Source organism: Hyaena hyaena, unplaced genomic scaffold (genome assembly GCF_003009895.1).
Source record: "Hyaena hyaena isolate Hyena2069 unplaced genomic scaffold, ASM300989v1 scaffold_871, whole genome shotgun sequence".
Lineage (NCBI taxonomy): Eukaryota > Metazoa > Chordata > Mammalia > Carnivora > Hyaenidae > Hyaena > Hyaena hyaena.
Window position 1 is genome coordinate 701,182 of NW_024081500.1, and position 25,284 is coordinate 726,465.

The 25,284-nt window shown below is 46.2% G+C and overlaps 1 protein-coding gene across 1 annotated transcript; it reads right to left on the reverse strand.

Moving 5' to 3' along the window:
- Nucleotides 1–989: 989 nt before the first annotated feature.
- FPR2 (formyl peptide receptor 2) lies at nucleotides 990–9,731 on the reverse strand. The gene is made up of 2 exons (XM_039220173.1): nucleotides 9,683–9,731; nucleotides 990–2,421 (listed from the first exon to the last, which is right to left on the reverse strand). The coding sequence occupies exon 2, from the start codon at nucleotides 2,408–2,410 to the stop codon at nucleotides 1,352–1,354; it is 1,059 nt and encodes a 352-aa protein (XP_039076104.1). The 5' UTR covers nucleotides 2,411–2,421; nucleotides 9,683–9,731; the 3' UTR covers nucleotides 990–1,351.
- Nucleotides 9,732–25,284: the final 15,553 nt, after the last annotated feature.

The following is a 25,284-nucleotide window of genomic DNA, read 5'->3' on the forward strand; positions in this document are numbered from 1 at the left end:
AAAAATACATAAAGACATTTTTTTAAAATTTAGAAAAATAAAAAATATAAAGATTCTCACTTGGCATCTGGATGATACCATTGTTTATTGATTCATTAATTCAATTGTATTGAGTGTCTATCACATAGTAGGCACTATTTTACACATAGTGTATGGGGATCCATCAGTGAACAATATGGACCAAAATCCTTGCCTTCAGATAGCTTACATTCTCATTATGTGAAGGAAAGCATACCAAGTACTACAGACAGTTATTATACTGTTTCATGCCAATAGACTTGAGAGTCTGGATGAAATGGCCAAATTCATTAAAGGTCACAGTTTACCAAAATTGAAAGAAAAGGAAATAGAAAATCTTAATAGTCCCATAACTATGAAAGAAATTGAACTCGTCTTCCCAGAAAGAATACCCAGGGCCAACTGGCTTCACTGGTGAATTTCTGAACATTTTTGAAAGAATACAATCAGATGAGTCACTTCCCAAGTCTGTGTAGGAGGCCATTAGAAGTTTGGTGTAAAAGGGGCGCCTGGGTGGCTTAGTCGGTTGGGCGTCCGACTTTCGCTTAGGTCATGATCTCGCGGTTCGTGGGTTCGAGCCCCGCGTCGGGCTCTGTGCTGACTGCCAGCTCAGAGCCTGGAGCCTGTTTCAGTCTGTGACTCCCTGTCTCTCTGACCCTCCCCTGCTCACGCTGTCTCTCTCTCTCTCCTAGAAATAAATAAAAATATATTTAAAAAAAAAAAAAAAAAAAAAAAAGAAGTTTGGTGTAAAAGCTGACAAGGACATTAGCAGAAAGTAAAATAACAGACCCATCCTTACATAAACATAAATGCAAAAGTTATAAACAAATCTAGTGGCATAAATTATAATTACGCAAAATACATCATGACCAATCCTGGTTTATTCTAGAAATGCAAGGGTAGTTTCACATGCAAAACTCAATCAATGTAATGTATGATGATGTAAATAAAAGGATAAAAATAGTATCTTAATATATGCATAAAATGTATTTGATACAATCCTATAGCCATTCATGATTTTTAAAAGAAATGCTTAGTAAACTATTAATACAAAGAAATTTCTGTAATCTGATTAGAAACAGCTTAAAATAAAACCTACGGCAAACATCTTAATGGTAAAATAACTAAAGTTTTCCCCTTATACTCTCTCATCCAAGCGTTACCAATTATCCGGCACTTTCTCTTCTCCTCCCTTGAACCCTTTACAATCTCCACTTATCCTTGGGGAAGAAGCTGAGGCCCAGAATCCAAAAATGACACCTTATGTCACTGGAAATAGGAAATGGGAGCAGGGTAAGAGCATACAGAGCTCACAAATGCCCCCCAGCCTCCCTTACGTTGACATTGCCTGTAACTCTGCTTCCTGAGATAAAGTGGATTTGTTTGTTGTGTCAGTGGTCTGCACTGAGTCCTCACTAAGCGCCCTTTCCAGACTGGCAGGCAGGGAGTGGATCAGTCTCTCTCGGAAGTCTCGGCCCACGAAAACATAAAGCATTGGATTGAGGCAGCTGTTGAAGAAGGCCAGGGAGCTTGTTGGATTAGTCAAGACATCAAGGATTTTGTGCTTACCCTCAAACAATATCTCTTTGAGCCAGACTGTGCTTAACAGGGCAACCATTTGAAAGGGGAACCAACAGATAAAGAAGGAAGCCACAACGGCAGTAAGGACCCGTAAGGGACGGCTGGATTGAATCATGCCTTTTTTGTGCATCTTGGCAGCAATGAGCCCATAGCAGATGGCAACAGTGGACATCGGCATACTGAAGCCAATGATGAACCGAATGATCCCTCTGGCCGTCAACATGGTGATTGCCACCCGCAACCTCTCTTCAGTACTGTTGCCCCAGTTTGCAAAGTTGAAAGTACAGTATATATTCCCAGTCCCATCATTCACTGTAGTCAAGAAGATGAAAACTGGCAAGGTAAGGACTAGGGCAAAAATCCAGGGTGCAATGATGAGTTTTGAGGCCAGACTTACAGTGCGGTGGTTCTGGGCCCACACTGGATGCAGGACACAAATACAGCGGTCCAGGGCAATGAAAGCGATGAGGAAGACACTTCCAAATAGGTTTATGTCCACAATGACGTGAATTACCTTGCACGGGAACCAGCCAAAAGGCCACCGTTCTCTCATGGCCATTGAGGTGATGAGAAATGGTAGAGTGGCAGTGAAAGAGAAGTCGGCCAAGGCCAAGTTCAGGTAACAGATGGTGGTGACGGTGCGTGGCATCCGGTATCCAGCCACCCAGATCACAAGCCCATTTCCCAGGATGCCAAGGACAAAGGTGATCCCAAGCACCACCAGTGATAGGATCTGCAGAACACTGTAGCCAGTAGACTCACGGAGTATCTCTTCATATTCATTCACAGCGGTGGAGAGGTTGTTTTCCATCTTTCATACACCTGAAACATTTAAACAATGAGCCATTTCCTTTTTTTTTTTTTTTTAATTTATTTCTAGGAGAGAGAGAGACAGCGTGAGCAGGGGAGGGTCAGAGAGAGAGGGAGTCACAGACTCTGAAACAGGCTCCAGGCTCTGAGCTGGCAGTCAGCACAGAGCCCGACGCGGGGCTTGAACCCACGAACTGCGAGATCATGACCTAAGCGAAAGTCGGACGCTTAACCGACTAAGCCACCCAGGTGCCCCAACAACGGGCCGTTTCTAATCTATGGAACCATCTTACAGCATCCCTATTCGTGGCCAACATCAGCTTCCACGACAGCTACCACTCCATCCAGGACACTCACTCTACTGAAACTTGGCCGGTAATACTATAAAATTGGCGCTCTTTTGGCTATTACTTTGGGAAAGGACAGTTCTCCATAGTCTCATAATTATTCATATGCATTCCACCTATCAGGCTTATTGCTTAGCCAAGAGGATTACACGGCTCCTGCTTACTAGCGGAAAACTGCACTGAGAGCGTATAGATAAGGGAAATTGATTAGGAGACAGTTACAGCTTAGTGAGGGGAGCGCCAGACTCAGAGTCAATAGGTTCACCTCTCACCCCACTCACTGCATAGATGCTGGCAAACTCTGTACCCTCTTTCCAGCCCCAGGTTCTCCCAGACTCCTAGCTCCCACTATGCGGGCCCATTGCCCGCTGTTTGCTTAGTATTTTAAGTTAAAGCTATAGAGTTGGTTTGAGTTTACAGTTGAGGATCTGGTAATATGTAGTAATATGTTACATTCTGTGGATTCTGTGCTAGAGGAAGTCAGCAAAGGGAGCCCTATCTTTGCATTCGACCCTCCATTTTTCATTGCTTGATATGGAGCTGTTCTCTGCGATGTGAAGAATTTTTACCCATTGCATAGCATTAGTATTCTGTGGGATAAAGAGCATGAGAATAATGCAGTTAATTAGTAGTATCTGTTGGGTTCTTATTGGAGACCATGTGTTGTGTTAATTGCTATATATGGGGATCCAGTTTGAGCTACATAAAAATGCAACAATGGGGGATGCCTATGTGGCTGAGTCAATTGAGTGAGCATCTGACTCTTGATCTTGGGGTTGTAAGTTTGAGCCCCACGTTGAGTTTGGAGATTATTCAAAAATAAAATCTTAAACAAAAAAAGTGAGAGGTGCCTGGGTGGCTCAGTCAGTTGAGCATCCAACTTTTTAAAAAAATTTTTAATGTTTATTTATTTTTGGGAGAGAGAGAGTGCAAGCAGTGGAGAGACGGCAGGGGAGGGGGAGCAGAGGTACAGAATCTGAAGCAGACTCTAGGCTCCAAGCTGTCAGCACAGAGCCCAGTGCGGGGCTTGAACCGACAAACCATGAGATCATGACCTGAGTTGAAGTCAGTCGCTTAACCAACTGAGCTGCCCAGGCGCCCTGAGCGTCCAACTCTTGATTGTGACTAGGGTCATGATCCCAGGGTCAATGGGCTCGAGCCCCAAGTTGAGCTCTATGCTGAGCATGGAGCCTGTTTGGGATCCTCTCTCTCTCTCCCTGTCTCTCTGTCTCTCTCTCTGTCTCTTTCTCTCCTGCCCCTCTCCCCTGATTATGTGTGCTCTCTCTCAAAAATTTTTCTAAAAGAAGAAATATCCAGGATGACTATTAAAATGCATATTCATGAACCCCATCCTAGATGTCTCTTTGCATAAAAGCTAGAGTAGTCTTCCACAGCCTCAAAAATTTGAGAATTAGTTACCTGGGCTATTCAGCGTCCTTAAGAGAAATTGTAATTACCAAGCACCTGTTCACGTTTAATATTCATGATAATGTTGCAAGGTGTCTGTTATCATCTCTCTCTTACCAAAGGGAAACCATGGCCCAGGGGTTTCACTAGTTAGTTCAACATCACGCCCAGCCTGTCAGCAGAGGCAGCAAGTTTTGGAAACCGGATTTACCCAATTCCACAGCCACTGCCTTTGCCATTCTAAAATGCTGCTTTTAAAAAGGGGTTCCTTGAAGATTTCCTGGGAGTGGTCATAACGTAGTATGATGATTTTTCTCCCTCCCTCCTTTCTTCCTCTTCTCTCTTCTTGCTGTCTTTACAGTCACTTTTGCGGAGGGCCTCTGTGGTGCATTGCTTAATGTCATGCAGAATTTCTCAACCTTGACACCATTGACATTGGGGCTGGATGCTTCTTAGTTGTGGAAAACTTTCCTGTACATTGTACAATATTTAGCAGCATTCCGGGCCCCTGTTGAACTAGATACTAGTAGCAGCCCCACCCCCAGTTGTGACATCCAAAAGTATCTACAGACATTGTCAAATGTCCCCTGGGTGGCTGGGTGGGGGAGAATCAAACCCAGTTGAGAGTCACTGTTAATGGTATAAAGAGTGTTGGGCTCTGGAGGGAGGTCATCTGCCCAGTGGGTTCTTAGTGACATGTCTTTGAGCTTCAGTTTGCTCCTCTGCAGAATAGAGGCAATTTTATGGAGGAGACTGCTTTTCAGGTGAGGATTAGTTGAGAGTGGACATGGAAATCTTTCAGGCAGGACCAAGTGAGTCTAGCAGATGGGAAATTTTGGTTTTCACCAGGCTTTATGCTCTATCCTGGGCCATGCATTGTGGAATCTCAATTTCAAGTCAAGAACAGTGCTCACAACAGTAGCAGCTAGTCCTAACGAGCATTTTCCGTATGTCAAGAGCTCCTTCAGCCCTCGCGGCAACCCTTGTGTATGGCGTTTGGGGATTGACATGTGCCAGAATCTGAGCTCAGCCAGATTCCAGCCCCAGAACTGTCCTCACCACTTTCTTCCACCTGTTATACTTCCATAACAGAGTCAAGTTCTCTCTACCCGCTCACTAAGCACCCTACAAGGCACTCAGAAGGGATGATGTTGCTACAACAGGGAAGGTCAATTGTGCAATGACAGGAGGGGAAAGGCCAGTGAGACACAGGTGTAAAATTAGGGGCCCACCCTGGTTGCAGCGTGGGACACAGAACCTGCGAACTACAGATGATACTACAGTGGATTATGATGGCTGCTATTTGGTGAGCCCCTCAAATGTACCAATCACTGTACATTTTCTGATCTCTGATTGCAACAGCCTTGCTTTTGGATAGGTATCACTACCACATAATCAGGGCACCTGGATGGCCCAGTGAGTTAAGCATCCCATTCTGGACTTTGGCTCAGGTCATGATCTCACCATCTGTGAGTTCAAGCCCCACATAGAGCTCTGTGCTGACATCGCAGAGCCTGCTTGGGATTTGCTCTCTCTCCCTCTCTCTGCCCCTACCTTGCTCTCTCTCTCTCTCTCTCAAAATAAATAAACTTAAAAAAAAAGTATCATTGGGGCACCTGGGTGGCTCAGTCAGTTAAGCATCTGCCTTTGGCTCAGGTCATGATCTCACTCATGGTCAGGTCATGGGGCACTGGGCTGACAGCTCAGAGCCTAGAGTCTGCTTCGGATTCTGTGTCTCCTCTCTCTCTGCCCCTCCCCAACTCGTACTCTGTCTCTGTCTCAAAAATGAATAAATGTTAAAAAAAAAAAAAAAGTATCATTACCACATAATGTAAAAGGAAGCCATGACTCTGGCAGGGGAAGTGACTTGCCCAATGTCTCAATTATTAAGGGGCACAGTTGGATTTCTGACTGGATTTCATAAGGCACCTCAGCACGTCTGTGTCTACTGACTCTACCTCTCCAGCTTCTTTGCATTTCCAAGTTTTGAAATAACTGTTGTAGTTCTGCTTTCTCCTGCCTGCTTCTCCGTGGCCTCGCCACTCCTCATTCCTGCTCTCATCTGATGCTGTTGCCTCATATTTTAATGGGAAAATGGTAACCATTAGAATTTTTCAGCCTTCTCTGCCCCAAACCTTCCAATCTACCTGCACTGCTACAGTCAGTATAGAGTGCTTGTTGATCCCAATGGCTACCCTCCCATGTTTGCCCTGGATCCCTCTCTACCTCACCTTCCCCCAAATTTTCCTCCTGCATTATCCCTTTTCTTTTCTGCCAAAAACAAAACCCCAAGATTTTCTTAATACTAGATTATTTTCACTATCACATGAATATTATCTTATCTCTTCCTTTTACAAAGAAACCATCCCAGGGGCGCCTGGGTGGCTGAGTCCGTTAAGTGACAGACTATTGATCTTGGCTCAGGTCATGATCTTGTGGTTCATGAATTTATGAATTCGAGCCCTGCATCAGGCTCTTGGCTGACTGTGCAAAGCATGCTTGGGATTCTCTCTCTCCCCTCTCTCTCTGCCCCTACCCAGCTCGCACTCTCTCTCTCTCTCTCAAAATAAATAAACTTTAAAAAGTTCTTTTAATAAAAAGAAACCATCCTGGGGGCTCTGGGGGGCTCAGTTGGTCAAACATCTGACTTTTGATCTCAGCTGAGGTGTTGAGCTCAGGTCTTGATCTCAAGGTCGTGAGTTCAAGCCCCACGTTGGGCTCCATGCTGAGTGTGAAGCCTACTTTAAAAAAATGAATGGGGCATCTGGGTGGCTCGGTGGGTTAAGTAAGCGTCAACTTTGGCTCATGATCTTACCGTTTGTGGGTTCAAGCCCTGAGTTGGGTTCTTTGCTGTCAGCGCAGAGCCCACTCCAGATCCTCTGTCCCCCTCTCCCTTTGCTCCTCACCCATCCATTCTCTCAAAAATAAATAAACCTAATAAATAAATAAGTAAATATTTAAAAATAGGGGCGCCTGGGTGGCTCAGTTGGTTAAGCATCCGGCTTCGGCTCAGGTCATGATCTCACAGTTCGTGGGTTCAAGCCCCACGTCGGGCTGTGTGCTGACTGCCAGCTCAGAGCCTGGAGCCTGCTTCAGATTCTGTATCCTCCTTCTCTCTTTGAACCTCCCCTGCTCACGCTGTCTCTCTCTCTTTCTCCCAGAAATAAATAAAATGTTAAAAAAAAAAAGTAAAAATAAAAATAAACCATCCTGTTCTGTTTTTTAAAGATTTTATTTTTAAGAAATCTCTATGCCCAACATGGAGTTTGAAGGTCACAACCCTGAGATCAAGAGTCACACTCTTCACCAACTGAGCCAGCCAGGAGCCCCCTCTAAATTTCACTTTAAATGTTAGGGCATCCCAGGGCTTGTACCTGTTCCCCTTCATCCTCTCTATGTAGTCTTTCCATAGATAGTATCATCCGATCTTATGGCTTATAATACCACACTGATAACTTCTTTTTAAGTTTTGTTTGTTTAAGTAATCTCCACACCCAATGTTGGGCTCAAACTCACAACCCCAAGGTCAAGAGTCCCCCCCTCCAACAGCTGAGCCAACCAGGCACCCCTGTACTGATAACTTCTCCTCTAAGTCATCAGCCTTGGCTTTCCCCTAAAGCTCTAGCCTGATATAACCATCTGACTTCATGACATCTCCCTGTGGGAATACCATAGGCACTCCAAACCTGACATTACCCAGATCAAATCAACTATTCCATCCTCCCAAATCTGCCTCTCTTCACAGTATTCTGTATCTAGTTGGAATTTAAACACTCAGCTGCTAAACTCCATATCTAAAACATATACTTACTGTCTTTCCCTTATCACCCAAAGCAATCCAAGTCTATAGATTCTGTCTGTAAAGCAACTGAATCCACACTCAGAATCATTTCCATCCCCACTGCCTTTGTCCGTGGCCCCTTTCTTCTGATCTGCATGTTTGCACTGACCTTGCAAATAGCTTGTTCCTGCTCCGAATGCCTCCCCCCACTCACCTCAAAACATCCATTCTCCAGACAGTGGCCATATGACCTTTTAAAAACACAGATCATGACATTATTCTGTTCACCACCCTCTAGTGAATTCCAGACTCCGAACTCAAGCTTACCGAGCACTCTTGGATCTGCCCTATCCTTCTTTTGTGACCCAGTTTCCAAAGTGTGGGGGAGTCCCCACACCAACAAACAAGTAGGTGTCCAAGAATTCAGCTCAGTTCTGACACCATCAAATCACACAGGTTAAAGGTTCAGTCCTAAAAGACGCCCCTCCTGCCCCGGGGCCAAATCAGACACCAGCTGCAAGCCCAGGGTACCTGTGTGTCTGACTGGCTGTAAATCAGAGGTTCCCACAACCTCTTCCTCATTAAACCTAGTGACGCCAGAACCCAGACAAATATTTTACTTACTAGATCACCAGTTAATTAGAAAAGGATGTAACTTAGGAACAGCTGGATGGAAGAGGTGCGTGGGGCCAGGTATGAGGCAAGGGCGCAAAGCTTCTGTGGGCTCTCCAGGTGCACCGCCTTCCTGACATCTCCACCTGTTTTCACCAGCTTGGAAGCCCTCTGAAACCCGCATCCTTTTGGAGTTTTATGGAGGGTTCACTACATAGGCACAACTGATTAACTCATTGGCCGCTGGAGATTAAACTCAGCTTCCATCTCTTTTTCTCTTGTGAAGGTCAGGGGGCTGAGCCTGAAAGCTCCAGCAACCAGCCCCCAGCCTTAGGTGCCTCCCCAGAGTCACCTCGTTAACATAACAAAAGACACCTCTATCGCTCTCATCACTTAGGAAATTCCTAGGGTTTTAGGAGCTCAGTGCCAGAAACAGGAAGACCCAACATATATTTATCGTGTATCACAACATCACACTCAATCGTACGGCATACATTCACTCCCATCTTACACAGTGGGCTCCATTCAAATTGAATTCCTTCAATTCCTTGAATGTGCTGAGCTCACTGCCATCTCAGGGTTTCCGGATCCTCTGTTCTTTCTGCCTACGATGCTCTTTCAGACTTGCCACATTTGGCTCTTACTAAATATTCAGTCTAGGCTTAGATATTTAACACCTTCAGAGGCCCCATCTGGCCCATAATGCAAAGCAGCTGTACCAGATATTTTTCTAGTTTATTTATCCATTTGTTTATTTTCTATTCTAAATATCCTCCACATTAGCATCTATGCTAGAAGACTACCAAACTATGTCGTATTTCTAGAGTCACGCTACCCAGTGGAAACATAAATGCAAGCCACAGATATGAGCCATATATGAGAGTTACCATTCTTTTTACAAAGTAAAAGAAATGGATTATAATAACATATTAATTTTAATAATGTGTGTATACTAAGTTGGTTTCACACTTACAGCCCGTGGCAGGTTGGACCAGCAAGAGCTCAACAACCATATGTGGCAAGTGGCTTCTGTATTGGACAGTTCAGCTCTAAGGGTTTAGAAGGTATCTACCACATAGCAGATGTTCAAACAGTAAGTTCTGAAATTGTCAAACCCCCAACTCACCACCAGCTGAGATCCTTTTTCTGTCTCTAGTTCCTGGCTTCCTGCAGAGTGACTCAAGTTGGGCGGATGTTTTATTGGACAAGGGGAAGGGGCAGTGAAGCTGGGACCAATCAGGTGACAGAAACCCAGGGCTTCTTGCAATTTCCCAGAAAGCAGCTTGGATGTGTTGCCAGCCTCCCCTTCTTAGTAAGTCTGAATATTCCCCTCACCTCCAACCTAGTATGGGGGGCAGGAATCCAGCCCTCTAGATATCAAGGGTCAAAGAATCTAGATGTCCAGCCCTTTCTCCTTCAGAGATTCAAGAAAATGAAAGAAACTATTAGTGAGATGAGAGGAACTCAAGGCAAGCAATAAAAATCATAGAAGATGGTAAAAAACTTGTTTCTCTACTCACACAACTTTTTTTGTGTTTTTTTTTGTTTTGTTTCATTTTTTAAGTAGGGGCTTGAACTCATGACCCTGAGATCAAGAGTCAGATGCTTAACTGACTGAGGACACAGGCACCCCTGCCCATGTAGCACTCATGACACCAAATGTGTAGTAAAGGACTCAGTCCCACAAGCCTGCCCCCATTTCAGATGCTACTTCTCAGCTTGCCGTCTATACTTCTGGCTGACCAGCTATAAATCAGGGGCTCCGCTAACCCCCTCCTCAGGTTCAATAATTTGCTAGAGTGGCCCAGTGAACTCAGGAATGCAGTTTGCTTTTGTTTACCAGTTTATTATAAAGGATACGACTCAAGAACAACCAAAGCCTGTGTCCATCTTGTCATTTCAGATGAAAGAATAAGCAATAGGATTTGTATCAACCCCCCAGGCACAGCTGGACCAGCCAAAGAGTCTGTGGGAACCCTTCTAGTTTGTAGGTAGTTAATCAGTACTACCTTAAGGATATAATCATGATAGTTTCCTCATGAAAATTCTGGCATAAATAATAAAGATATTTTTCAGGGCACCTGGGTGGCTCAGTCGGTTAAACGTCCGACTTCAGCTCAGATCATAATCTCACAGTTCGTGTGTTCCAGCCCGCATCAGATTCTGTGGATCCTGCTTTGGTTTCTGTGTCTCCTTCTCTCTCTGCACCTCCCTTGTTCACACACATGCACGCATGTGCATGCGGGTTCGATCTCTTTGTCTCTCTCTCAAAAATAAAAATAAACATTAAAAAAATTTTTTTTAATTGAAAGGAAGTAGGTTCTGAGTGTGAACAAGAATGAGCTTAATGTAATCCTTCCAGTCCCCCATCCTATTGGTTTTCTCCCAAGGGCTTCTTGAACATGATAATGAAATGGCTGCCATTGTTTCAGACACCACATCAGGGCAACATAATCTCCCAAGCCAGAAAAACGGACTTCATTCATATGCCTCTCTCATTTTATAAGGCAGAAAGATCTGTTCTTGAGTCTTTGCAACCTCTTCTTACTTTTCACTGACAGAACCAAGTAATATACCCTATTTCTAGACCAATGCCTGGTGCACGCGCACACACACACACACACACACACACACACACACACAGAGTTTTAATGTAGTTGCCCTGATTGGTTTACAGTGAAGGAAATTGCCTCCTGAATAAAATGGTGTCCACTTATCAAGGAATAAGGGTGGTAGATCCTGTATAGGCATAGGTCTCCAAAGGAGTTCTCCCTTGCTGGTTCCTGGGGATGTAGAAAGTAATCAGACCTGGACTCTGACCAGCTGGATGAAGAGATAAGACATGAAGAGCTTGTGTCACTGACTCAGGTCCTTTGGGTTCTCTAAGTGATAGAAATTTACTAGAGGCATTTACTAGAGGAGTTCCAGGCTTTCATTGGAGCTTATGCTCAAGCACAAGGTCCTTCATGTTAGCTCTCTGACAAAGGCCAGGGAAAGTTCTTAAAGAGACTGAGATGGAAAAGGAGTGACTCTGAGTCATGTAGTTGGGGAGAGATACAGGAAGTTGGGCGCACAGGTGTAGTGAACAGAACATGCTTCATCATGCATTGCATGTCTCATTAGTATGTTAAATCTTCATCCCTGGGAGTGTTTTTAGCATTATAATCGGGGAGAAGTCAGTGAAAGGTCAGTGCTGGGGTCCACCTTGCACAGACTGGTTTGGATCTGTCTTCGCCAGTCGAGGCCCTCCTTTGGTAAGCATCCTGCTTCCACATTTCTACAAGATATGCCAGTCAAGGGCTTCAACTATCAAGGGACACTGGGTTTCTCAGTCAGACTTGAGGGGACTCAAGCCCTGTCTCTGCTCTGCCTCACTTGGTCACCGTAGAGTGAGAGTATACATAGTAATAGAGAGATGCCTCGGTTTTTATGAGATACCCCAAAAGAAACAGCTAAACTCAGACTAACAAGACCTAGTATCATTCAGGAAGAGGTAACATATAGGCTGGGTCTTAGAGGCTCAGGTAAAGAAGAGAAAGAAAATTGTATTCCAGGCAGAGGAGAGTGAAAAAAGCACAGGAAAGAGGCCAAGACCAGGTTAAGTTGGTTATTGGAGCACAGGTAATGAAGCAGAGAGCAGTAAGTGATGGCAGGGACCATCTCTTAGAGGATATTTACTGCTACAAGAAGGACTTGGAATTTCTTCTAGAGGAAATAAAAAGCCATTGGGACCATACCAGAATAGGAAACTTCTGCACAGCAAAGGAAATCATTAACAAAACAGAAAGACAACCTACTGAATGCGAGAAGATATTTGCAAATGTTATATCCAATAAGGGGTTAATATCCAAGATATATAAAGAACTTATACAACTCAACACTGAAAAAACAAAAACAAAAATAATCTGATTTTCAAATGGACAGAGGACCTGAATAAACATTTCTCCAAAGAAACCATCCAGATGGCCAACAGACACATGAAAAGATGTAGTCAACATCATTAATCATCAGCAAACCACAATGAAATATTATCTCATCAAACTAGCTAGAATAAAAAAGACAGAAATAACAAGTATGATGAGGATGTGGAGAAAAAGGAACCTCATGTTGGTTGGAATGTAAATTGGTGCAGCCACTGTTGGAAACAGTATAGAGGTTCCTCAAAAAATTAAAAATAGAAATATTACAAGATTCAGTAATTCAACTGCTGAGTATTTATTCAAAGAAAGCAAAAACACTAAATTAGTGTTTAATTGGTGTTTAATTCTTTTTGAATAAAAAAATTAATGCACCCTTATGTTTATTTGCATCATTATTTACAGTAGCTAATGGGGTGCCTGGGTGGCTTAGTCAGTTAAGTGTCTGACTCTTGATCTCAGCTCAGGACTTGATCTCAGGGTCATGAGTTCAAAGCTCTGCATTGGGCTTCATGCTGGGTGTGATATGTACTTTAAAAACAAAATACAACAGCCAACATATGGAAGCGACCAAAGTGTCCGTCAGTAGATGAGTGGATAAAGGATATGTGGTATACATATACCATAAAAAAGAATGATCTTCCCATTTGCAGTAACATGGATGGACCCAGAGGGTATTATCCTAAGTGAAATGTCAGTCAGAGAACAACAAACACTGTATCATTTCGCTTATATGTGGAATCTAAAAAATAAATGAACAAACAAACATGCAGAAACAAAACCATAAATACAGAGAACAAATTGATGGTTGCCAGAGGTGGGCAGGGAGTGGGAATGGGCAAAATGGGTGAAGGGGAATGGAAGGTTTCCAGTTATGGAATGAGTAAGTCATGGGAATGGAAGGTACAGCATAGAGAACATAGTCAATGGCATTGTAATGGTATTGTATGCTGACAGATGGGAGGTACACTTGTGGTGAGCATAGCGTAATGTATAGAGTTGTTGAATCACTATGTTGTACACTTAGAACTAATGTAACATTGTCAACTATACTTCCATTTAAAAAGAATAGGGAAAAATGAAAAGTCATTTAAGCAAGAGAGGGACTTGTCAGATGTGTGCTTCAGGGGGGAAAAAAAGTCCTAGAGTCCTGCAAAGGGATAGAGTTGAAAATGTTCCCAATTGAAGCCAGAGGCCGTAGAGTGGAGGGTGTTGCAAAAGATTAAAGGGAAGTTGTTGAAGAGCTGCCCAGAGCAGTAACATAGAGAGGAAGTGTGGTCTGGGGAGAGATTGTCCGGGCTCAGGAGACGGGCCTTGGAGACTGGACAGCCATGGGGGGTGAGAAAGAAAAAGGGGTCTTAATGAATCCCATAGTGTTTGAGTTCCTGTTACTATTGTTACATAAGAAACCACCCTAAAACGTAGTGATGGTAGAACAACTATTTTATTATGCTCATGGATTATATGGGTTAGGAATTAGAACAAGGCACAGAGGAGATGCTTCTTTCTGCCCCCAAAGACTTGAAAGTTTGGAAGTGACTTGAAGGTTGGAGACTGGCCTCATCTGGAGCTTCCTTCATCCACATGCCAGGTACTTGGGTTGGAATAACCCGAATCCCAAGGACCTACACAAGGCCTTTCTAACACGGCGCCCCAGGATAATTAGATTTCTTGCATGGTGGCTGCCTTCCTCCAGAATGAGAACCCCCAGAGAACCAGTAGAAGCTTCATGGCCTTTTCCAACCTGGCCTCAGAAGTCACGTAGTGTCATTTCTACTACATTCCATTGGTCAAAGTAGCCCAATCCCACCCAGATTCAAGAGTAGACACAGATCCTACCTCTCAGGGGGAGAAGTGTCAAAGGATTTTGTGGCTATTTTCTTTAAAATCACCACACCAGGGTAATTTGGTGGATTTGAGGGCCATCACTGATGGAATTCCATGAGAAGAAGCAGAGAATATTAGTTTCCTAGGGCTGCCTCAACAAAATACCAGAGACTGGGCAGCTTAGACAACAAGAAATGTATATTCTCAAAGTTCTAGAGGCTGGAATTCCAAGATCAAGGTGTCAGCAGGGCTGTTTTTTTCTGAGGCCTCTCTCTTTGGCTTGTATGTTGATGTCTTCTCACTGTGTCTTCACATGATCTTTCTTCTGAGGCACCTGGGTGACTCAGTTGGTTAAGTGTCTGACTTGATCTCAGCTCAGGTCTTTTTTTTTTTTTAAGTTATTTATTTTGACAGAGAGAGAGAGAAAAGAAGTGAGGGAGGGGCAGAGAGAGAAAGGGAGAGAGAGAGAATCCCAAGCAGGCTCCACGTTCAGCATGGAGCCAGGTGGGGGGCTCAATTTCACGACCACAAGGTCATGACCTGAGCCGAAATCAAGAGTCGGATGCTTAGCCAACTGAGCCACCCAGACACCCCTGGTTTTTATATTTTTTAATCACTGAAGAAAACCAAAAGGATAATAATCTGTGTTAAATAAAAATGATATAAAATTCCATTTTCAGCATCCTTAAATAAAGTTTTATTGGCACACAGCTGTGCTCATCGCTTACATATTGCCGATGGCTATATTCGTGCTATAATGGCAGGGTTGCATAATTGTGATAGAGACACTATGGCCTGCAAAACATAAGAGATTTACTATCTGGTCCTTTTCAGAAAATGTTAGCCGACCCCCAGGTTAGATGGCTTGATCGATTGCAGAAGTTAAGGGTAAATTTGGACCAATGGAATGTAGTAGAAATGGCAATCTGGCTTCACCATTTCAGGCACTGCAATTTACTGAAAGACTTTGCTGTTCACAGAGGCCACTTCAGATATCAGTCACCACAGGGGTCAGAGATTTTTGCAACACTAGCAGAAATTTGCCCCACCAGGGCCAACCCCAAAATCATTTCCCCTTTGGCCTTACACACAGGAGACGATGGTGACACTCAGGAATCAGAGTCGACTTGGGACTTGCCCTCTTCTTCCCCTTAGTCACTTTGCCTCTGTCAGCTCTGCAAATCCTGGTGTATCCATCACGGGCCATTTGGTAGCAAAGAATAAAACCTGCATATGCTTTAGGGCTTATGGGAGACAGGCAGGGGCATCCAAGAAGTCTGATTTCAGGAAGCCAGACTCCCGAAGACCTGGAAATTTGTCTGGGAGTTACTCTCTGTGAGGTCCCATGTCTCTTGTTTTCTCTCGTCACCTGAGCCCTTCTCCTCTATGAATAGTAATGCCCTCTGCCATTCTCTTCACTTTAATTCCCAGAAAGACTGTGACATCCTTTTGACTCTTGGTCACATCCAGGCTTGTTACCCTTACTCCCTTGGGAACATTTTAAACTATGTTTTCTATGTATGCGTCCAAAAGAATTTTTATAAAATAAAAATCTGAACATACCCTACTTCTGATTAAAAATCTTCAGTGATTCCCATTTCATCCTCATTCTGCTGACTTGAGATGCTGTGGTGTGAAGTTAGGAGCTGTGGCAGCTGTCTTGGAGCTGTTAGGTAGCAGTCTCCAGGAAGAAAGCCACCATATTGGGGATGACAAAGTGGAAGGATTAAAATAAATGTCGTTCTTTGAATAAACACTCCTCCAAAGAAGACGTCCAGATGGTGAACAGACACATGAAAAAATGCTCAACATCACTCATCATCAGGGAAATACAAATCAAAACCACAATAAGATACCACCTTACTTCAGTCAGAACGGCTAACATTAACGACTCAGGCAACAACAGATGTTTTTGAGGATGCGGAGAGAGAGGATCTCTTTTGCACTGCTGGTGGGAACGCAAACTGGTGCAGCCGCTCTGGAAAACAGTATGGAGGTTCTTCAAAAAATTAAAAATGGAACTACCCTATGACCCAGCAATTGTACTACTAGGTATTTATCCAAGGGACACGGGTGTGCTGTTTTGAAGGGGCACATGCACCCCAATGTTTATAGCAGTGCTATCAACAATAGCCAAAGTATGGAAAGAGCCCAAATGTCCATCGATGGATGAATGGATAAAGATATGGTATATATATATACAATGGAGTATTACTCGGCAATCAAAAAGAATGAAATCTTGTCATTTGCAACTATGTGAATGGAACCAGAGGGTATTATGCTAAGCGAAATTAATCAGTCAGAAAAAGATAAATATCATATGACTTCACTCATATGAGGAATTTAAGAGACAAAACAGATGGACATAAGGGAAGGGAAGCAAAAATAAAAACAAGGAGGGGGACAAAACATAAGAGACTCTTAAATATAGAGAACAGAGGGTTGCTAGAGGGGTTGTGGGAGGGGCGATGGGCTAAATATGTGAGGGGCATTAAGGAATCTGCTCCTAATGCTAACTAACTTGGATGTAAATTAATTAATTAAATGAATACTATATATATATATATATATACACACACACACACACACGACATCCAAGAAAAAAGTAAATAAATAAAAATAAAATAAAATAAATGTCATTCTTGATATTACTGAAACAGACCTAACCTAGCAGTATCCATTTCCAAAATTCTTTTTTTTTTTAATGTTTATCTTTGAGACAGAGTGTGAGTGGGGGAGAGGCAGAAAGAGAGGGAGTCAGAGGATTTGAAGGGAGGTGCTCTGCGCTGACAACAGAGAGCCCCATGAGGGGCTCAAACTCACAAACCATGAGATCATGACCTGAGCCAAAGTCAGACGTTTAACTGAAGTCAGATGCTTACCCAAGACTGAGCCACTGAGCACCCTTCCATTGCCAAAATTTTTGTAAGAGTGCTGTTCCGTCCATAGGGCATGTGATTCTTAATCTCAGCGTTGTAAATTCGAACCCCACATTGAGTGTAGAGATTACTTAAAAATAAAATCTTTTAAAAAAATCTTGTAAAGAGTAAATGTCTTGGTTTAAGACGTTGTTAGGTGTAATTATAAATTGTAAATGAGTTCTAATTGAAAAGACCTTAATTGATTCAGAGCCTTGGGAATCATGTTTTTAAGAAGATTGTCTTTACTCTTCTCAGGATACCAAAACTTAGAACTATCTGGAAAGAACAGAAAAAGGCCAGGCAGAAAATGTATCCTTAGAGGCTGGGGAGCTTGCCAAGAGCACACTCAGAATGGTGCAGATGAGACACTCTTTGGAGTGAGTTATAGAAAAATGCACAGTGAAGAAATGAATATATTGAACATACACTATTCCTTCAGTATGTTTTGCTGTGAAAGAGAGCCAAGAAATTTGTTGGAAACTAAAGAAGGATGTGGAGTCGAAGAATTAATTTCTTAAAAGATATGAGTTGCTATGGGCACCTGGGTGGCTCAGTGGGTTAAGCATCCACCTCTTGATTTTGGCTCAGGTCATGATCTAATGGTTTGTGGGATTGAGCCTCTCATTGGAGGCTTCAGATCCTGTCTCCCTCTCTCAGCCCCTCCCTGACTTGTGCACATGCTCCTCTCTCTCTCCCTTCTCTCTCAAAAATAAATAAATGTTTAAAAAATTTTTAGTAAAAGCTAAGAGGTTCAAGACCATATCAGGGTGCTGATGGGAATGATGGAGTAGAGAGAAAATACTACTGCTACAGGAGAAAGAGAAAAGCAAAGTAGGGAAGTTCTGGAGAAAGTTGGGTGGGGGGTGGGATTCAGAAGAGAAGTAGGATAGGGCTGAGCAGGGGTACTTATTTTCTGGTCATGGAGGCAAAAGCAGGGAACGGTGGTGCAGTCGCAGACAGGAGGGTAGATTTGTTGGATCATAAAGCAAGCACATCAGCTGTAGGTGAGCATGATAGAGGGGGTTCGGAGCTTTATGGAGAAAGCAGAAGGGCCAAAATAATTATTATTATAGGGGCGCCTGGCTGGCTCTGTCAGTTAAGCTACTGACTCTTGATTTCAGCTCAGGTCATGATCTCACAGTTTGTGGGTTTGAGCCCAATGTCAGGCTCTGCGCTGAGAGCGCGGGGCCTGCTTAGGATTTCTCTTTCCTTCTCTCTCTGCTCTTCCCTCTCTCCCTCCCTCCCACCCCCTCCCTCTCTCTCAAATAAATAAACTTAAAAAAATAATAGGGGTGCCTGGGTGACTCAGTTGGTTAAGTGTCTGACTTCTGCTCAGGTCATGATCTCACTGTTTGTGAGTTTGAGCCCCACATCAGGCTCTGTGCTGACAGCTCAGAGCCTGGAGCCTGCTTCAGATTCTGTGTCTCCGTCTCTCTGTCCCTCCCCTGCTCAAGCTCTGCCTCTCTCTTTATCAAAAATAAATAAATATTAAATAATAATAATTATTATTATAGAACTTGGGGAAATGAAGGTAATAGGGAAGTGGCAGCCTTCCAGAGCAGTTATACATGTGTCCCCACATGAAGAGGGTGGTCCTGGATGTCCACGGGACCCATCAGGAGGACTCAGCTCTGCCTCCCCAAAATTGCAATCTTTGGGGCACCTGCGTGGCTCAGTTAGTTAAGCATCTGACTTAGGTTCAGGTTATGATCTCATGACTTGTGAGTTCAAGCCCTGCATCTGGGTATGTGCTGACAGTGTGGAGCCTGCTTGGGATTCTCACTCTCTCTCTCTCTCTCTCTCTCTGCCCCTGTCCCCCCCAACCTCAAAATAAATAAATAAACTTAAAAAAAAGAAAGAAAGAAATTACGACCTTAAACCTTAGGGCAATCATTTCTCCTCTGGAAGCCAGGTTTTCTTCTGTCATTTGGTGATGATGATGGTTAGCCAGTTCGGAGTTTGTTGAGCTCAGAGGCCGGGAAAGTGGGGATATGGTACAGTGACTGCCTCAATAGAAGGGACTCAATGAGTGCGGCCACCATGATTTGTACTGGTTGCAGATAACAGGTTTCCTCCCCACCCCCACGCCTGATGGAGTAACAATTACACAGCCTTTCCTCCATGGTGTGCCCCTTCCTGCCATTGCAGAATCTTCCCTATGCATTGCTTTTCAAATGATTGCCTTAAAGATTCTTGAGGACAAACAGTCCTCAGGGTGTCTCTGTGATTGGTTGGGGGTGGGAAAACATCTACAAGCTATTTCTCAACCCGTAGAGCATTGAATTCCGTCGCAAGGTGAGCCATGTCTGTGACACGGGGCACCTGGCTGGCTCGGTTGGTAGAGCATGTGACTCTTGACCTCAGGGTCATGAGTTCAAGCCCCAAATTGGGTGTAGGGATTACTTTGAAATAAAATATTTAAAAATCAGGGAGCCTCAGTGGCTCAGTCAGTTGAGCATCCAATTCTTGATTTTGGCTCACAGTTCAGGAGATTGAGCCCCGTGTCAGGCTCTGCAATGACAGCACAGAGCCTGCTTGGGAAACTCTCTGCCCCTCCTCTGCTTGTGCTCTTGCACTCTCTCTCTCTCTCTCTTAAAATAAATAAACTATAGAAAAGAAAAGAAAACCAACCAAATATTGTGCCAGACCTTTTACAATGGCAGAGGAAATGGAGGTTTTCATGACCCTTAAGAGAGAGGGGGGCAGAATCTGAGATGGAGAAGTTGCATATCTTATAGCTCTCAGGCAGAGATTCATGGGAGGAAGAAAGTCTTAGCTCATGTCTGTCTGTCTGTGAGTCACTGGACTCATCATCAGTCTCATCAATCAATCATCAACCAGATGTCCACACACCTTTTTTTTCTTTACTTTTTAAAAATTGTGGTATGGGTGCCTGGGTGGCTCAGTTGGTTAAGTCTCTGACTCTTGATCTCAGCTCAGGTCTTAATCTCAGAGTCCTGAGTTCAAGCCCTGTACTGGGCTTCATGCTGGGTGTAAAGCCTACTTAAAAAAAAAATTGTGGGGATGCCTGGGTGGCTCTGGGTTAAGCATCCAACTCTTGATTTTGGCTCAGGTCATGATCTCATGGCTTGTGGGATTGAGCAAGGAACATGCTTGGAACTCCCCACCCCTCCCGCCCCTCCCTCACTTGTGGTCTCTCTTTCTCTGTGTGTCTCAAAAATAAATAATAAAATAAACTTTTTAAAAATTTTAAAAATAAAAATAAAAAAATAATTTTAAAATTGTGGTAAAAAACACATAATATTTACCATTTTAAGTATATAAATTAGTGGCATTAAACACATTTGCATTGTTGCGCAACTATCACCACTACCTAGTTCCAGAACTTTCTCATCACACCAAACAGAAATCTGCAGCCAGCCAGCAGGAACTCCCCATTCCCCAGCCCATGGCAACCTGGATCTGCTTCGTGACTCTGTGAATTTGCCTGTTTTGGACATTTCATCTATGTGGAATCATTCGATATGTGACCTTTTGTGTATGGCTTCTTTCTCTTTGTGAGGCTCATCCATGCTGTAGCCAGTATCAGGGCTTTGTTCCGTTTTCATGGCTGAATAATATTCCGCTGTGTGGATGGACTACATTTTGTCTGTCCCTCTTGGGGGACATTTGGGGTGTTTCCGCCTTCCAGCAAGTGTGGAGAGTGCCACCATGACCGTTTGTGGACGTTTTTGTTAGCGTCCCTGTTTTCTAAACATATCTTTTGCCCAGTCTTTTCTCTTGGAGGTCAAGGATTTTATCTTTTAAAAAAATTTTTAAAATGCTTTATTTATTTCTGAGAGAGAGAGACAGCGTGAACAGGGGAGGGTCAGAGAGAGAGGGAGACACAGAATCCGAAACAGGCTCCAGGCTCTGAGCTATCAGCACAGAGCCCGAAGCGGGGCTCAAACCCAGAACCGTGAGATCATGACCTGAGCCGAAGTCGGAAGCTTAACCAACTGGGCCACCCAGGCGCCCCTCTTTTTTTTTTTAATGTTTATTTATTTGTTGAGGGGGGTGCAGAGAGACTGAGGGAGAGAGAGAATCCCAAGCAGGCTCCAGACTGTCAGCGCAGAGCCTGACGTGGGGCTCCATCCCAGGAACCGTGAGATCATGGCCTGAGCAGAAATCGAGTCGGATGCTTACCTGTCTGAGCAGCCCAGACACCCCTGGACCTCATCTTCTTTAGCTAAGGGGTCTCCCCGCTAGGTGGCCTGCATGTTAGCACCTGTGACAGTGTGATGTATAATAAGAAATATCCATTTGATCTTCATCCCTGTTTCTGGAGTAAACCTACCAAATCCCTTGGAATTCCCTGTGCTGGGAGTGATGAAAGTTGTCCTTTGTTATGTAAACGAAGCGACTTTTGAAAAGCACCTATGGCCACAGACCCGTGGATGGGACATTTGGACTCTGGATACCCAGAGCAGATGGTGGAGCCAGTGTCTGGCCACGTGCTCACAGCACTTTCCTTCATCATCTCTCTGAGCCCCAATTTCGGCACTGGGAAAGGGAACTGAGAACAGGAATCAGAGGCGCCAGGCGGGTTGGAAACCCGTAGCCCTGATGCGGGCAATAGACTAAACAGAGTCTGCGTTGTTTTGTTTCCTCGGCTTCCCCTTTGTGACTGGAGGCCCCGGAAGGGCGGGTGCTTGCAGCACTGACCGCAGAAAGGGGCTCCAGGCATCTACTCCTCTGACTTCCTCCATCAGGAGCCCTTGGGGCTCCCCTCGGTGACACACCATCCCTGCGCACACCGTCTGCTCCCCAAACTTGGCCCGAGCTCCTCGAAATAGTCTGGAGTAGGCAGGATTTTCACTCTGCTCCAGAGATGAGGAGCTGGGGCCCAGAGGTCTCTCTGTGGCCAGCCCAGTCCCATCCATGCACGTTTGTGAGCTCGTGGGCTCTGCTTGCCTGCAGGCGGGACACTCAGCCCGGGGAGGACATGACTCACCTAAGGCCACCAGCCTTGGAACCCGGGAGCAGCTGACTCCAGACCATGGGTCCCTCCGGGCCCCTACCCAGCTGGCTCCCCAGGCCACAAGTGAGGTGGCCAGGACAGGTGAAGGGTCCTCCCGTTGCCACCTGAGTCATTCATGGAGACCCTCTGTGCTGCTGGTTCAGGGACAGCTCACACATACCTCACGGGGCAGTGTGCAGGCAGAAGCTCTCTCTCTTAATCTGAAGGGTGGCCCTGTGAGGGACAACTTGAGATATTCCCATTTCACAGAATAGGAAAGAGAGGCTCAGTGGAATGAAATGGCTCCTTGCCAACAGCACACAAGTAACCGGCTCCTCCTCGGGGCCCCAGACTGTCCCTCGGACTCCACATCCTCGCAACTGTCTTCTGACTCAGACAGTTGTGTTCCTTCCATGGGAGCTCATCAGGCCCTGGCCGGTGCTGGAAGTGGACTTGGGATTCACAGTGGACCGCTTCCGGAAGGGCGTGGCGGAGGCACACGGCCAAAGCCATGTGTGTAAGAGTAACCTGGTCTCATAGTATCCTGTTGGTGCTCGGAAGGGCGTCCAGGGCCCGGCCTCTTCTTCGGTGCCCATAGTGCAGAGCCCTCCCTCGGACCCAGGGGTCCTGCCCCAGCGCCTCCTCCCTCAGATCCAGGAGTCCGGACCCCCGGCCCCTCCTCCCTCAGACCCAGGGGTCCGGGCCCCAGGCCCCTCCTCCCTGCTGCTCACTCTGGCTAAGAAACTGTTCTTCTCAGGCCTCAGGCTCACACTCTGAAAAAGGAGACCCCTCCTATCTTGCTTCCTGGGAGAGGATATAACTCCCAGAAAAAGAAGTCTTCTTCTCCCCTCTCTTTCTGTTTCTGTTTCCTCCAGGGACGTGGGCACAACGCGGGAAGCTGGGATGTGGCTGCAGGGCCGGGGTCGTGGGCAGACAGGGCCCTGCAGGCCCCGCAGCTGCTTCCCAGGGGCAGAGGATGGGCCAGCTGTTACCCCTGCCTCCCTCCCTCCCAGGATTTCCGCAGAATCTTGGAGGCCTAGGTGTTTCCCAGAATTCCGGGTGTTGGCTGCCACTGTCCAGGGGCTACCCTGAGGGCCCCCGAGTTCCTGGAAGTCCAGAGGCAATCTGCTTCCCGATTTGGATCTTGGCCGATCCTGGAGCGCCTCGCCTAGGGTCCCACCTCCCTGGGAGCCCCTCACCCCACCCCTGTCAGGACTGGCCACTCTGGGATGCCCCCCAGCAGCTGGGTAGGGGTGGAGGGGGTCCCAGCGCTGGGCTCTCTCCCTCCCACTTGCCCTCTCTGTCCCTCCTCCTCCTCCTCCTCCTCCGCCCTCCCTCCTTCCTGTTCTCTCCTTTCCCTCCTTCCTCTTTCCCTTTCCTCTCGCCACCTACCATTCTGTGTCACCAGCGGGATCTCACTCATCCACTCACACATATTTGTTGGCACCTACTGAGTACCGGCCGGTCCGCATCCCGAACGGTCACAGACAGGACAGGCAGAGGCTGCGCCTGCTGGTGGCTGGTATGGAGCTTGCATTCTGGCAGGCGAGATGCCCGTTATCCAAGAGCAGCAGTCAGTGGGCAAGTTATACGTTAGGCAGGAAGGTGGAAAATGCTGTGACAGACAAGAAGGAGCTGGGGGGGGGGGTGTGCGGGTCCTGGGGGGGGCAGGTTTCCATATTAGACGGGGCGGCCAGGTAAGCCCGCCTCCCTCTTCCCTTCTTTCTCCCTCCTTTCCATCTTTCGTCCCTTCTCTCCCCTCCCTCCTTCCCTCCCTCTCTCCTTCCTCTCTCTCTCTCCCTCCCCCCTGCCTCCTTCCACCCTCTGTCTCTTCACATCTACACTCTCTCAAAGCACTTGCTCGTCCCCCAGGGGGCAGGCAAGGAATCACTGAGAAGGGCCCTTGCCTGAAATGAGGCAAATGCCGGCAGAAGGAGCTCAGGGAGCTCCCTCCCTGTCTCCTCAGGGTCCTCTGCTCAGCCTCAGGCTGTGCTCCGCCTTTCCTCCAGCCCCACAGCGCCCGCCTGCGTCCCAGCTCAGACTCACTCAGAGAAGACCTTGATGGTAGTCCTCCGTCAGACACCCTGGCCCGAAGGTCCCGGGCCCTGCATCCAGCCTGTCCCTCGGGGGCACTCACAGCCAACGTGCCCTTCCCAGCTCCCAGCCCCTCCAGAGCTTTCCAGGATGAACCCCAGCCCCCGAATCTGCCAATCCCAACCCTGCTTCAGATGAACCCAGCCAGGCACTGCACCCCCCCACCCCGCGGTTTCACCTATATGCTTCTGTATCAACCAATCTAGACTTTGCTGACTGGCCCAGGACACTTCCTGCCTTGCATGCCCTTCAGACTCCACTTTCTAAACACCAGCCCTACCCCCCACCCTTACCTTGGGTAATTCCGCATCAGTCAAGATTCTGCTCCTCCGGGCCATCACCTCCACCAGGAAGCCTGCCCTGACTCTCCAGCTCTGTCGGTGCATCCATGCACACTGGTCTTTGATCCTCTGTTTACACAGCTGTCTCCTCCACAAGATTGGCATCCCCTCAAGGGCAGGGCCCAGGTCTGAGTCATCTATGTGCGCCTGGCATCACCCCGCCAAGAGCCTGGCCCACCAGCGGTGCAGGAGATGTCCCTAGAGTGAACAAATGTTCTTCTCCCCTGCCTTTTCTCCATTTCTGCCTTATTATCTCCCCACTCTTCGCTCCTGCTGTCTGGTGCTCTGTAAACAAGACCCTGAGGTTTTCTGATGATGATGGAAATCTTGGGAGGGCCATATGTACCCAGGGCAGGGATCAGAGATCGGCCTCCACTGGGTGAGGGTTCTGGGAGAGAAGGCTGTTAGTGAGGGCAGCAGGAGGTGATCCCACCACTACCGCTTGCCTCCTGGGGAGTGCCTGGTCCCATCTGTCCTTGTCAGCCTCGGTCATCTCTCCCTGCAAGGAATTCTGGGAGACTGGACATGTAAATCTGAGGGAGGAGGGGGCTGGGAGCTTGGGCGTTTGGCATTGAGGGAGGACGGGGATGGGGGTCCAGACTCCTGATTCTGAGGGAGGAGGGGCTGGGGGCCTGGACCCCTGGGTCTGAGGGAGGAGGGGCCGGGGG

Bases quoted from the DNA above. Each gene is read 5' to 3' on its own strand.
- FPR2 (XM_039220173.1), bottom strand. From the start codon at position 2,410: ATGGAAAACAACCTCTCCACCGCTGTGAATGAATATGAAGAGATACTC.